The following is a 14559-nucleotide window of genomic DNA, read 5'->3' as shown; positions in this document are numbered from 1 at the left end:
CCAATACTTACAGCTTCTTTCTCTCTGTCCATGATAGTTTCTAGTTCTTCAAAATGTCGAAGTTTAATCTCCAGTTTCTTCATTTGTGTCTCAACCAGAAGAGCTACCAGAGACTTGATCTTCCTCTCTTCCACGGCAGCCAGGTGCTAAGGGCAAGAAATCATTTGAAGTATTCAGGTAAATATTTGCTTAGAAAACAGTAAGACAATGCTGAAATTGCTACCGAAAGTGGGAATTACGTAATTAAGAATGGTGCCCTAGATGCCCTCTTTGTGAGTTTCTAGCATTTATTTCAATTTAACAACTATCCATGCCTCAATTTCTAGTACTTAACAGATATAAATCAACCCTTTTTAAGGATTAAAAGGCAACTTCTACCATGAAAATCTACTCTCTTCAAAGAGCCCACCAGGGAAGGGAGAATGAATCAGGGCCTTGATGGGCAAACAGAAGGACACAATGGCCCACAGGGCACTTCCCCATCTGCCACTGAGCCTGCCTCCAACCCTCACTCTGTAACTCCGCCCTTCCCTGCTCAGGAACTGTCCAGGGGCAGGCAAGCAGTGGTCTCCCTCAGCGCCCAACATACAGATGCACAGCCCCTAGTGAGGGTCTACTGGGAACAGGGAGGAAAGAAGGTGAACAATACTTCACCCCTAGTTTGAAGATACACAGGAAGACATTCTGGAAGAATGTATCACTCACTCCCTGCAACAGGACTGATGAGTCCTATTCTCGTTTTCTGTCAACTCAGCAGCACCCAGAGGAAAATGCCACATCACTCAGAGAAGATGAGGATCACCCAGAGAGGACGAGGATGCCATACTTAGCCAATGTCCTGACTATGTGCAAAGGGTCAATCCCACCTTCTCCACACACCATCCAAGAGCTTACACACCCCCAACTACACACCCCCAACACTATTTTCCACTATTTTATCAGCTGAATTTGTGTGCTTATCTTGCTTCTACACAAGGTTTTGAGAATTAACACAGGGTGGCTGTCTTACTGATCTGTATTTCTTATAAAATCTAGAAGGAGTAAACATGCACAAGGAGTTTAATATAGTTTTGGGGACCTAAAGAGAACACCGATTAAATAAGAGCCTTATTTTTCATTCTTTTATAGTTGATAAAGAAAAATAGTTTTATACTTTTGGAGACTTATCTGCAAGAAGATTCAGAAGTGTAGGCGAAAGATTTTATGAAAGAATCTATAGCTTTTAATGGTCATGTTTGCCTCCTTAAACTACATTAAGCTGCATCAATCATACCAAAAGTTAAAATAAAGATTACATGATTCTAAGTCTGCTATCACTGACAGTATTATAATTCTGTACTTCTGATATAAAATTCAATATGCAAGGAGGTGTAAAATAAAAAGTGACTTTCCTTCTCATTTGTGTCTCACCCTTCACAAGAGACTAATGTTACCAGTTTCTAGTTTTGTTTTGCTTTTTGAAATGAGAATGGGAATCCTAGAACTCTGCTGGCTTCTGCGGAAAATGTTTTACCTTTTTGAGAGTAATACAGGAACTTAGGGAAAATGAAAGTGAAAGTCGCTCAGTTGTGTCCAACTCTTTGCGACCCATGGACTACGGTCCATAGAATTCTCCAGGCCAGAATACTGGAGTGGGTAGCCTTTCCCTTCTCCATGGGATCTTCCCAACCCAGGGATAGAACCCAGGTTTCCTACATTGCAGGTGGATTCTTTACCAGCTGAGCTGCAAGGGAAGCCGGGGAACTTAGGGATATCCCCACTCATTAGCAAATAAATACAGCAAAATACTTCCTCTCAAAACTGAAGCTCACAAGTTATTAAACATAAAGGGATTATTACCATGTAAGAAAATAAACATTTAAAAAAAGATCCACAGCAAAGAACTTCGGAGATTTAAGATCAAAAGACTGAAAATTCTAAAAATTTTCAGACAGACCAAAAGAAAAAAGGTTACAAACAAAATTCAGACTATGTTAGACTTCTCAAAAGGAAAACTAGGTTTTTGAAAACAAAGGTAAAAATACCTTCCAAATTTTGATAGATAATAAACTTCAGTCTAGAATTTCAAGTACAACTTAATTAGATGCAAAATAAAGACAAATTTCCAAAATCAAGGACTCAAAATCCTACACATGCTATTCAAGAATGTGTTCTGGTTAACTTCATGTAAAATGAGAAAAAGATACAATTTTCCTATCTCGAGAGAGAATTTCAGGCATAAGGGAGCAAGTTATGAAGTATTTCTGAGGGATAAGAAAAAAAATCTTCCTGATATCCTAAAACTAACACCCACTTACCATGAAGACAAATCTCCTTTTTAAAGCAGGTGGGTATGGCGTAGTAGTAGAAAAGAAACCTGAAGGAAATGTCTGCTGCTGCTGCTGCTAAGTCGCTTCAGTCGTGGCCGACTCTGTGCGACCCCAGAGACGGTAGCCCACCAGGCTCCGTCGTCCCTGGGATTCTCCAGGCAAGAACACTGGAGTGGGTTGCCACTGCCTTCTCCAATGCATGAAAGTGAAAAGGGAAAGTGAAGTTGCTCAGTCGTGTCTGACTCTTAGCGACCCCATGGACTGCAGCCCACCAGGCTCCTCCATACATGGGATTCTCTGGGCAAGAGTACTGGAGTGGGGTGCCATTGCCTTCTCCAAAGTAAATGTCTATGTGGTCTTAAAAAAAAAAGTGATTTCTGCTATCTTATGAGAACTGAATCCTACTGCTACTGATAAAGGAGGACATACTCTATTTTCTGGAGTTTCTAAGTTTATCTAGCAGTAGTTCTGGATGGTTTCTTCCAGCTAAACCCAGATGGAAGGCATGGACGGCACTAAGCCAACAGTGCTTTCTCACACCCACACACCACTCTTCAGGTGAGTTAGTCCACAGCTTGTCAGTAGGTGGGATGAAAAAGCCGATCTCTCTACCCAAAAGCTCCTCATCTGGCAAGGATGGGGAAAGCCAGAAAGCATGCCCACTCTATATGTTTCGGAGCTAGATCTAGAACCTCTAATTACCACTCCATGTCAGAGTGTGACAAACAATTAAAATGTATCAAGGAAAACTCTTAATAACAAAGCTGTTTATAGACTCAGAAGAACAAAAACGAGAATAACAAAAAACTTGGATAGGCCAGATAAGTTGTACTAATTACAGTAATTTAAGTAAATTCCTTACTCCTTAATTACCATGTAGCACAAAAATGATTATGTGTGCTGTGAAATGCATCAGATCCAGCTGTAAGTGGCACGGAACAATTCGTGCACCAAGTCATGTAGTGTGAACATCTGTAACACTTTCATAAGTCAGTGGAAGACACAGGTATTCCAAGAATGAAGACCCAAGTTCCAAGTCTATTAGAAATAAAGAGTGAATGATTGATGAGGGAGTGAAATTCAGTGACCTGGACAGAAAACGTTCTTTGGACACTCATTGTACGGACTATCCAAGGGCCACGGTAATTGACCCGTAAGAGCAGTTCCTCTGTAATGAAGGAATCAAAACAGCAGTGGCAAGGTGGTCAGTGGTACAAACGTTTGTGCCCAAAGCACAAAAAGACCTTTGAGACTTTTTATGGTCATCTACCACTTTAATTCCTTCTTTGGCAACTTACAATGAAGCACACACAGTAGTACAGAGAGGAGAAATAATGGGAAGAGCCAGTGAGACTTCAGGACAGATGGGCGAGAAATGACACCTGAGAACTGAGAAGGGTCCCGATCAGGGAAGATCCCCAAATTCCCTCAGGCGTTCGAGTCTGAAGAGACAGAGAGGTTAATTTAAGAGAGTACCATGCTCATATTGGTATTTTTAAAGGTTTTTCTGCATATGATTTCTTTCATAAGAAGTAACTTGTTAGGAGGCAAGCAGCATCTACTTCTGGAGGGAAGCAGTCACTGGAAGGGATATGAAGAGGCTAATGCTGAGCAGGTAAGGTTATGTATACAGCTTGACATGGGTGCTGTTTATGAGCCTATAGGTGGGTTCAGCCTGTGAAAAAATGTACTAGTTGTAGACACATGTATCTACTTGTGTCTAAATTATACTTCAATGCAAAGGTGACCTGAGTGAAGACTGGGTGGACAGCTGTGTCTTTCAATTCAAAGGCACAAAGGAGGGAAGCCCTCCTGACTTGGCTCCTTTTTAGAGAAAACATGCCCAATTGATGACAGCATGAACAGAAATAACTTGGACAGCTTAGAAACCATGAGATAGCCAGGAATCCAACCTCGCAGAAGATAGACTCAAAAAATGCTTCCAATGAAGGAAGAACAAAACCAAACAAATATGAAACAACAGTCAAATTGCTGTCCCCATCAGTATTCACTAAAACAAGAGTACCTCTCACAAATTCCTAGACATCGGGGGTGGCAGACAAGACAGAATACCTAAAATTAGACTTAAGAACCATGAAGATCAGGACACATCTTTGGAAGAGACTGGCTAGTATGAATATGCAAGACCTTAATCTATTGTGAAATTAACATTCAGCTGGGGTATCTGACTGAACAATTCTGTGACCCCTGAGTAACCCTCCCCAACACCGTCTGCACCTGTATCAAATGGGCAGGCACCCGAACAGTGCTCTTATGGTTTGAACTGGGTCATCAGTGGATCTGTGTGGCATGTTATAAAGTCATGCCACACAGATCAAACACTTGCAGAAACAGTTTACAACAGCTAAATAGTCTGGGGTAATTAAACACCATGAAAAACATCTTTACCAATGGATCAAGAACAGGTCCAGATAAAAATAATTAGCCATGTCCTAATAACCACTGCTTAAAATGTGGTGACCTATAATGAGAGGAGACTACTTTTGAGGGTAAAATAGAAAAGGGGTGAATAGACTTTTTAAACTTCACATATTCATGCCTGGAATGCTTTAAAGTGCTAACTTAACACAAAGCAGGGAAAATAACATTCTCTTTTCTTCTTAAATATGCTGGGAAGCCAATACCATGTTATAAATAGAGAAAACCACCCCCAGAAAAGCTGGCAAATTCAAGAAGAAAAAGAGCTATTTTAGGTTCCTTCTTGTTCCTTCCAGTCTGTAAAAGCAGGGTGAAGTATTTATACAAGGAAACAGATTTTTGTCTTAAAAATTACAAATATTTCAATCTGGTTGAAGTTATTGGAACTACAGTCCAAGACAAGTTCTGCAGGCACATTTGAGAGACTTTAAATTCTGCCTTCAATCACTGCAGTCTTCAGAAGACTGAATGAATGACACAATGAATGACTCGAAAGCAGCCACCATTTAGGCCCAGGTCTGCTATTTCCACCATCCTCCTGCCCATGGAATTCTTAACCTAGAAATGTCATTCAAACAAACAGTCATCCATGAGGTGCAAGGCTCTCTATACTAAATATTCCCAGTAACGTCAAAACAATACGGCCATTCATGGCTTAAGAAAGCACTAGGAAAAGAGCTGTCAGGGGCAAACCTTGGCTTTCGTTGCAGCTGAGGCAAGAGCAGCTGCTGCGGCTGTGGCTACGTTTCCTTCAGAAATTTCATGTTCTACTTTCTTCTTCCCAACATCACTTTCTCTTTCTTTACAAGAATCAGTGAGTTCCTTGTTCTCTTCAGCCTCCTTTTCTTCTGGGGGGAAAAAAATCAGAAAGCTTTACTACCAGTGTGCCCAGTCTGAATAAGCCATCTTACTTCTCACCTCTGCCACATGACGAACTAGGACTGATGTTACAAAGAGATCCCAGTGCCTTTCCCTTCTTAAGGTTTCTGTTGATCCACTCCATGCATGTTAGTTGGCTTCTACTTGAGATGGATTTTCTAAATAGGACACTCTGTCTTCTCTGAGCTCTCTATGTAGTTTACCTTGGATATAAAGGAAAATTCAGGGGAGCTAAGTCCTAAGACCAAAATGTTTGTTCATCAGTCAATGAGATGCTCTGGGAAATCCTAGGGTCTGGAGGAAATCAGAAGCCGAGAACAGGCACCTCTGGAAGCCTTTCAAGTCAGGCAGGATGGGACATGCCAGCAACGAACTGGAAAGAAAATGCACTGAAGTACTGACTTCAGTCACAGCTGAACAACTTGCTTGTCTCTGTGTCGCTGAAAACAATGTAGTTACCAGCATGGTGATGGTGTCTCAGTGCAAAATAAAACTCAAATTCATATTTACTGTTAAGAAACATGTAGCAAACGAAGGACTATTTCTACACAATTTAACTGCTCACATTTCTCCAGTGCTTTTAGTGTTTTACATAAGAAAATCCAAAGAGTTTCCTCAAATTACCTGATTTGGTATCCTCACTAACTTCACTATCCTGTTCCTTTTCACTGTTTTTTTCATTTTCTCCGTCTTGTGCTTTATCACCTTCATCAGTTTCATTTTCCCCTTTGTTTTCTGCCTGAAAGGGGTACAAAAGAAAAGGATAGAGAGTGAGAAAAAGAAAACAAAAGGTCCTTTTACAAGTGATGTTATCTTAGAATAACAAAAGGTTCCACTATTTTTGGCAACAGGTGGACTAGGTTCAGAGAAGTCTTGCAGAAAAAAACCTGGAAAAAAGTCAATAAATTCTGAAAAATACCTCTCACTATCCACAACTCCTGAATGCTCATGAGACTTCATGTTTCTTAAGTACAGTCCCACCCCTTCTGCTATAATGCTGGGGACAGTGTCCAGAAGAGTGTCAGTGTGACTTACTTACTGGTTAAACAAACAAACACATGGTTAGTCGTCTGTATGCTTAGTTGCTTAGTCATGTCTGACTCTCTGTGACCCAGTAGACTGCATGCAGCTCGCCAGGCTCCTCTGTCCTTGGGGACTCTCCAGGCAAGAATACTAGAGTGGGTAATCTTTCCCTTCTCGAGGGGATCTTCCCAATCCAAGGATCGAACCCAGGTCTCCTGCATTGCAGGCAGACTCTACCACCTGGGCCACCAGGGAAAGTACTAAAAGTATTTAAAATGCACAGTACAAGAAGGTCCTACTGTACAGCAGAGAACCATATTCAGTATGCTATAATAAACCATACTAGAAAATAATGTAAAAAATGTATATATAATTATCATTTTGCTGTACAGCAGAAATTAACATAATATTGTAAATCAACTATACTTCAAAATATAAAATGAATAAAAATACATAAAATGTACAGTATCAACCAAGAAGCAAAATGAAATGCTGCCAAAATTAAAAGTTGACAAAGCTCTTCAACACAGCCATTTGCAATGGCTCTTAGAAGAGCCACAACAGAGCAATCAGTGATCATTTTCTAGAGACTGAAAACTTCAATTGCTCTATGGCCAGGAGCTGGCATCATTTATTGATTTTGAAATCCTTGGACAAATTATGTAACATCATCTATGAAATGAATAGCACTATCATTGACTTGAGGCTGTTTTAGGAACCTGATAAATTCATAAATGTAAAGTATAAAGCACACTATTTGAGACGCTGTAAGAACAATCATTAATTTTACTATGATTCCCTTCCTCTCCTTATCTATATGCAATGATAAAGCACAAAACATAATTAAGACCTTAAACCCTTGCTTCATTTAAACAGTGACTGACTGATTATTCTGTATCCCGATCTTGAAGAGGCCTGACAATTCTGCTCTGCTTGGCTTACCTCACATTTACAGCCTTTAAGACACAGGGGTCAGGACACAAACACCCCGGGCACCCGGACGCCTTCTGCATACTGGCTGAAGTGTCTCCCCCTCCACTGCTGGCTGGAATATCTGATTCCCCATTCTTCATTTCAAGCCTTATAATTTTACGTGCTCTTTAAAACATACTTCAAATGTCACCTTCTTGTTAAGTTTTCCAAATTTTTTTCTGCTGACAGCTAAGTCTCCTAGAAAATTCCTCAATACTCTCTAATTCTCTTCTGGCATAAGTACAGAACCCAAACCCTACAATTCAATAGTTTTACGTTTTCAATAGTCTTTTGTATTCACATTCCCCAACTCTGTCTGAAAGAATTACAGAAGCAGAAGCTGCAAGAGTGGATAGATAAATCCTCACTAAAGTGAAAGTCACTCAGTTGTGTCCAACTCTTTGTGATCTCACGGACTATACAGTCCATGGAATTCTCCAGGCTAGAATACTAGAGTGGGTAGCCGTTCCCTTCTCCAGGGGATCATCCCAACCCAGGGATTGAACCCAGGTCTCTCTCACTGCAGGTGAATTCTTTACCAGCTGACCCACTAGGGAAGCCCACCGAGAACCTGAAGAGTAGATAAATCCTCACTAAATAAACAAATGAACAATGTCCTGTATTATGTCTTATGAGAACTGCACCTTAAACCAGGAAAGTGAAAATGGCTGACAGAATCACTTATAGTCCTGAGAGGGACTCAAAAGATCAAAATAAACCCAAACTGTTATTGTGTGAAAGACTGTGCTCTCTATGGCTTTTCTGTCGTGGGAGAACTCAAACAGACTGACATTTTACCTTTTCAGGCTGCTGAGCATCAGTATCTGTTTCCATTTTTTCCTCTTCAGCTCCTTCTACAAACAAAGGAATAAGAACAAATAGTACAATGTGGGGAAAAAGTAAAAACTGTTGTAAAGTTCTGAGAGTATCTGAAATACAACTACACATAGTCTAACGGACAAATCTCACAACCAGAAGCTTGACATAAAACCACACATTCTATGATTCTACTAATTTAAAATTCAAAAGCAGATGAAAGCACTCTGTGGTGTTAGAAATCAGGACAGTGGTTCACCAGGAAAGGGGTGGGCTCAAGGGTGGCTTGGGATGCTGGTAATAAACAGTTTTCTTGATCTTGGGGCTGCTTACATGAGTGTGTTTCATGTGTGAAAATGAATTGAACTGCCCACTGTGGGTCTCCATTTTTCTGTACACATAAAAATTAAAAGTTCAAAAACACTTTTTAAGTTAAAGTTGTCTTTGTTACCACAATGCAATGAAATCAGAAGCTTAAAATACACACTTCTCTGTGTTTGGAAATGTAATTTTGAGATTCAGTAAAAATACCACTTATGGGAAAAGGTAAAATATGCCTTTTTATTCTTAGATTAGAAAAGAAATAACGGTTCAAAGTCTATAAGCTGTACATTCTTTATAAAAAAGAAAGAAAGAAAAACAGAATAGAGGAGGTAGGCAGAAAATAACAAGGGCAACAAAAATTAAAGATATAAAAAACAAACAAAAATACAACAGTTTAAAATATAAAATAGATTCAAGGTATCTCTTCTGTGACAGATCAAGAAAAGAGAGGGAAGGCAGAAATCAATATTAAAAATGGAAGAAAGGCCATAAACTATTGATAAAAAAGCAAAGGTCAAAAAGGAAGTGGTAACAACCTACTGAAGAGGTAAAAATATTTACAAATAATATTGACTGGTGAAGGGTTAATATTCAAAATATATAAACAGCTCATACAATTCAATATTTTAAAAAACACAAATAATTCAATGAGAAAATGAGCATTAGACTTGCATAAACACTTTTCCAAAGAAAACAAACAGATGGCCAACAGACACAAGAAAAGAGGCTCAAAGTTGCAAATCTTCAGAGAAATGAAAGTCAAAATCCTAATGAGGTATCATCTCACACTTGTCAAAATGGCTCTCATCAAAAAGATCACGACTAACACATGCTGGTGAGGATGTGGAGAAGAGAGAATCCCAGTACACAGTCAGTGGGAAGGTAAGTCAGTGCAGTATGGGTTCCTCAAAAAGAACAACAAAAACCACTATTCCAGTCCTGAGTAAATATTTAAGGAAATGAAAACACTAATTCAAAAAAATATTAGCACTCCAATGTTTGGAGCAACCTTATTTACAGTGGCCAAGATATGGATACAATCTAAGTATCCAACAAAGGATGAATGGATAAAGAAGATGTGGAACACACACACACAAATATTTCTTAGCCATAAAAAGAACGAAATTTCATACTGTGGAACAATACGGATGGACTTGGAGGGCATTACATTTAGTGAAATAAATCAGGCAGAGAAAGACAAATATTCTGTTATCACTTATATGAGAAATATAAAAAATAAAACAGAAACAGACTCACAGAATAGTGGTTACCAGTGAGGAGAGGGAAGGAAAGAGTGTCAAGATGGGAAAGGGGGTTAAGAGCACAAACTACTATACATATAAAATAAATAAGCAACAAGCAGCACTATTTACAAGAGCTAGAACATGGAACTAACCCAGATGTCCAACAAGAGATGAAAGGATAAAGAAGCTCTGGTGCATATATACAGTGGAATACTACTCAGCCATAAAAAGGAACACATTTGAGTCACCTAGTTCTAGTGAGGTGGATGAACCTAGACCCTTTTATACAGAGCGAAGTAAGTCACAAAAAGAAAATAAATATTGTATACTGACACATATATATGGGATCTATAAAGATGGTACTGACAAATTTATTTGCAGGGCAGCAATGGAGAAACTCTCCAGTACTCTTTCTTGCCTGGCAAATCCCATGGACGGAGGAGCCTGGTAGGCTGCAGTCCATGGGGTCCCTAGAGTCGGACACGACTGAGCGACTTCACTTTCACTTTTCACTTTCATGCATTGGAGAAGGAAATGGCACCCACTCCAGTGTTCTTGCCCGGAGAATCCCAGGGATGGGAGAGCCTGGTGGGCTGCCATCTATGGGGTCGCACAGAGTCGGACACAACTGAAGTGACTTAGCAGCAGCAGCAATGGAGAAACAGACACAGAGAAGAGACCTACGGACATGGTGGGAAGGGAGAAGGGAGAGGGTGAGACGGACGGAGTAATATAGAAATTTATAACACTGTATGTAAAGTAGACAGCCAATGGCAATTTGCTGTATGACTCAGGGAACTCAAACAGGGGCTCTGCGACAATCTAGAAGGCCAGAATGGGGAAAGAGATGGAACAGAGGTTTGGGAAGGAGGGGACATGGCTGTACCTATGACTGAGTCTTGTTGATGTATGACAGAAAACCAGAAAATTCTGTAAAGCAAATCATTCAATTTTAAAAATTAAGTTGCAAAAAAAAGAATATATTCTACAGCACGGACAGCATAGCCAACATTTTATAATAAATGTAAAGTATTATAAGCTATAAAAATACTGAATCACTATGCTGTCCACCTGAAACTAATATTGCAAATTGACTATACTTAAAAAAAAAAAAGGAAGTGACAAACCGCTCTAAAAAAGTTATGCCAAATAAAACAAAAAAACTAGATCAAATTAACAAAATTATGAGAAAACTGATTTTCCTAAACAGATCTGGGAAGAAGAAGTATAATAACTGCAAAAGCTTAAAAACTTAGAAAAAAACACCACAGGTCCAGATGTTTTTACTAGGGAATTCTACCAAACTTTTAAGGAAAAAAAATGATTATAATCTTCATAAATTTTTCCAGAGAATATGGAAGACAGAATATCTCCTAGTTCATTCTATAAGGCCAGTAATAATCTTGATTCACAAATTGAATACAGACAACAGATAAGGAATATTATACAGGCCCCTAGGCTCATTCATAGTCATAAGTGAGAAACTCCAAAGCAAAATACCTAAAACCAGAAAACAGTAGTGTATTTAAAAAGGTAATATATTATGACAAAATAATATGACAATAACAGAAGAGTAGTTTAACATTAATATTTCTATCAACTTATTTGCTCATATGCATAAAAGTATCTGATAAAACTCGGTATCTTTCATGACAAGGGTTAAAAATAAAAGGACAGTTCCTGAGCCCCCCGAAGACAGTCAGCAACAATCTTATAATATATGTCATTCTTCAAGAAGAGATGCCTATAGTATTCCATTTATTATCAAGAGCAAGACATGAATACCAGTATAACTTCTTTCCTTTGATATTGCCATAGAGGTCACAGCCTAGGTAGTCAATAAAGAAAAAGAAATCAAAAAGGGGTAGAAAGGAAAGAAGAAAATAATTATGATCTGCAGAAAATAAAACGATGTACCTAGAAGAATCTGCAGGAAAGTTACTAGAAATAAAGACAGCATTGCAAGACAGTTAGCTATTAACATACAAAATGAGCTGCATTTCAATATGCTAACAAAAAAAATCAATTCTAGATAGACACATGAAAAAAAAAAAACAAACCTGAATGATCTCTTAATCACAACATAAAATGTGCCCATAAAATAGAAGAAAAAACTATTAAAATGAAAATAAAGGACTTCCTTACATTGAGATACCAAAAAGAACAAGTAACAAAAGAACACATGCCTCACAGTAACTAGATTAGTTCCTCAGATTTATAAAGAAAAAGGTAAACACTACGGAAAAGTGAATGTAAGACAAGAACAGTTATTCCACAGAATGACGTATGACTGATAAATTTAAGATACTGTAAGTCATCAGAGAAATGTAATTTAAAACCATAACGGAACATCATTTACATCTGCTACATCAGCAGAATTCAATACTAGGAAGGCAATGGATCAAGTGTTACTGGTCAACTTTAGGGAGAAACTAGGAATTTCCTAAAACAGTGTTACTCACAGAAGCAGTTCACAACAAAATAAGTTAAGCAAAAATGTTCAAGGTTCAGTGTTCAAAAACGTTCAATTCTCTTTTCTGCTTTCCTTTTTTAAGAAATCCAGTTTATGAAAAAATGACAACTCAATTAGTGATGCAATCGCCTTAACACAGTGTGGCAACTACACTTAAAGCAACACAGTATCTAAGGAAAACTTTGTATGTATGTGTACAGCTGACACTATTCAAAAACTCATGATTCTCAGTACTGGGAGTAGGAAAGTGAAAACATCAGGTACAAGGGAAAAAAACTACAGGTAATGTTTTCATTCCTAGTTCAGATGAAATATGTAACCAGAATTAAGATACATTAAAACATAATAAAATGATGTGAACAAAAAAGCAAATGCAGATGGAGCTTTTTTGAACCCTAAAATCTCAAAAGTTACTTTTAATTGAATGTGCATTAAGCCACCTTTGCTGGATCAACTTAATTACATACTGAATAAGTACTATGTGGGAGAAATGCAGTATTTTTTTTAATAAAGGTAATCTACATTTGAAATAAATAATCACAATCTATAGCTCTGCATTCTAAAAAGAGAACATACTCTTTCTACTGTAAAGCAAGCCAAATTCGATATCAACTCTTATAATTTCAAGATGAACATTAATATTAATATTAATATTAATACCTATTCATAAAAGGATGGTAGAGTTAGAGACAGACTCTCTGTAACGGGGACTATCTGAAGATGAGTGTTCAGACTTTTAAGGAGATGTTTATTAAGAGTTTAATTATGAGCTGTATACTTCTCAGGATGCTATGTGGAAGAGGAATGGTTTCTATTCTATAAAACATTTTGTTAAAGCGGCTATTAGAAGTCTTCCTGGAAAGAGAGAGCAAGCATGTGCACACATGTGCTTTGTCTTTGGTCTGAGTTCTGGTCAGAGGTGTAAAATCTGAAGAGGTTGCAGCCGTTCATATATCCCTTAATGTCATCCTGTTGCCGATCAACTAGAAGGTTAAGAACCTTTCCCTACAAATATATGGCCTGACCCATGTCTACAGAGTTAATTAAAGATACTAGAATGAATAAAAGAAAATTCCCAACCTATAAGAAAGCACATAACATAAACTAGTGAGCTACGGGCCAAAGACAGAAAGATAAAGAAAAAAAAAAAAATCCTCTGACGAGGTACTTAATGCTGCATCAGCCAAGGGAAAATATTGACATCATAGTTTACGATTAGTTCTTATGCAGTAGATCAGGGGTTGGTAAACTTTTTCTGTAAAGGGTCAGACAGTAACTATTTTCAGGTTTGCAGGCCCTACAGTCTTAGTGGCATCTACTCAACTCTGCTATAGCAGCATGAAATCGGCTACAAAAGCAGCTTGGAAATGAATGGGTCTGGCTGTGTTCCAATACAACTTCATGAACGCTGAAATTTAAACATCATGTAATTTCTACGTATCACAAAATATTATTTTTTTGGTTTCATCCAAACATTTAAAAACGTAAAAACCATTCTCATATATTGTGAGCTAAATAAACATAGGTGGCAACCTGGATTTGGCCCAAGACCCAAGATTTGCAAGACCCTGCTCTAGAAAAATAGGATGAGCTCTGGATACACAATAATTAGGCTTGAATCCTGTCCCCACAATTTACCAGCTCAAGTAACACTAAGCAAGCTACTTAGCGGACAGTGGCTTAAGTTTGCTAATACACAAAAGAAGAATATTATTATTATTTCCTTCACAGAGACAGACCTAAGGATTTAATTACTTCATGTAAAATGCTAATAACTGTCTGGCTCATAGTAAGTGTTCAATGGCAATTAGTAAAATCAGAAAGCTCAGTTGGCTGCACGTGAGCTTTTCAGTGGCCTCTGGTGCTGCTTCAGTGACAACAAAGGACTCTCAATCTTCCCTGGCTGCCAAAGACCTTTCGCAATCTGGTGTGTCATCTGTGACTTCCCCCTCACCATGTGATCTTTTCTGTAAAAGATCAGATCAGTTTATAAAATGACCTGCCTGGCTCCCACTCTCTTATGTTACTAATGACTCAAGAGATATCCGATCAATCCAGCTGACAAGGGGTCAGCAAACGA

At 38.4% G+C, this 14559-nt stretch overlaps 1 protein-coding gene across 2 annotated transcripts in view; it reads right to left on the bottom strand.

Moving 5' to 3' along the window:
• Positions 1 to 14559, bottom strand: part of SMARCC1 (SWI/SNF related BAF chromatin remodeling complex subunit C1) — a 124927-nt gene that overhangs the window by 28664 nt on the left and 81704 nt on the right. Inside the window, exons 22-25 of one of the 2 annotated variants that reach the window (XM_070360196.1) lie at positions 8421 to 8476; positions 6252 to 6366; positions 5442 to 5593; positions 12 to 146 (exon numbers count right to left, since the gene is read on the bottom strand). In XM_070360196.1, coding sequence (XP_070216297.1) covers positions 12 to 146; positions 5442 to 5593; positions 6252 to 6366; positions 8421 to 8476 — 458 coding nt within the window. Of the gene's footprint in view, positions 1 to 11; positions 147 to 5441; positions 5597 to 6251; positions 6367 to 8420; positions 8477 to 14559 lie in introns of both variants that reach the window. The other variant, XM_070360195.1, reaches the window with a different exon arrangement.

This window comes from Bos mutus, chromosome 22, assembly GCF_027580195.1.
Source record: "Bos mutus isolate GX-2022 chromosome 22, NWIPB_WYAK_1.1, whole genome shotgun sequence".
Lineage (NCBI taxonomy): Eukaryota > Metazoa > Chordata > Mammalia > Artiodactyla > Bovidae > Bos > Bos mutus.
The sequence above is the reverse complement of the archived record's forward strand: the minus strand, read 5'-3'. Positions and strand labels throughout refer to the sequence as shown.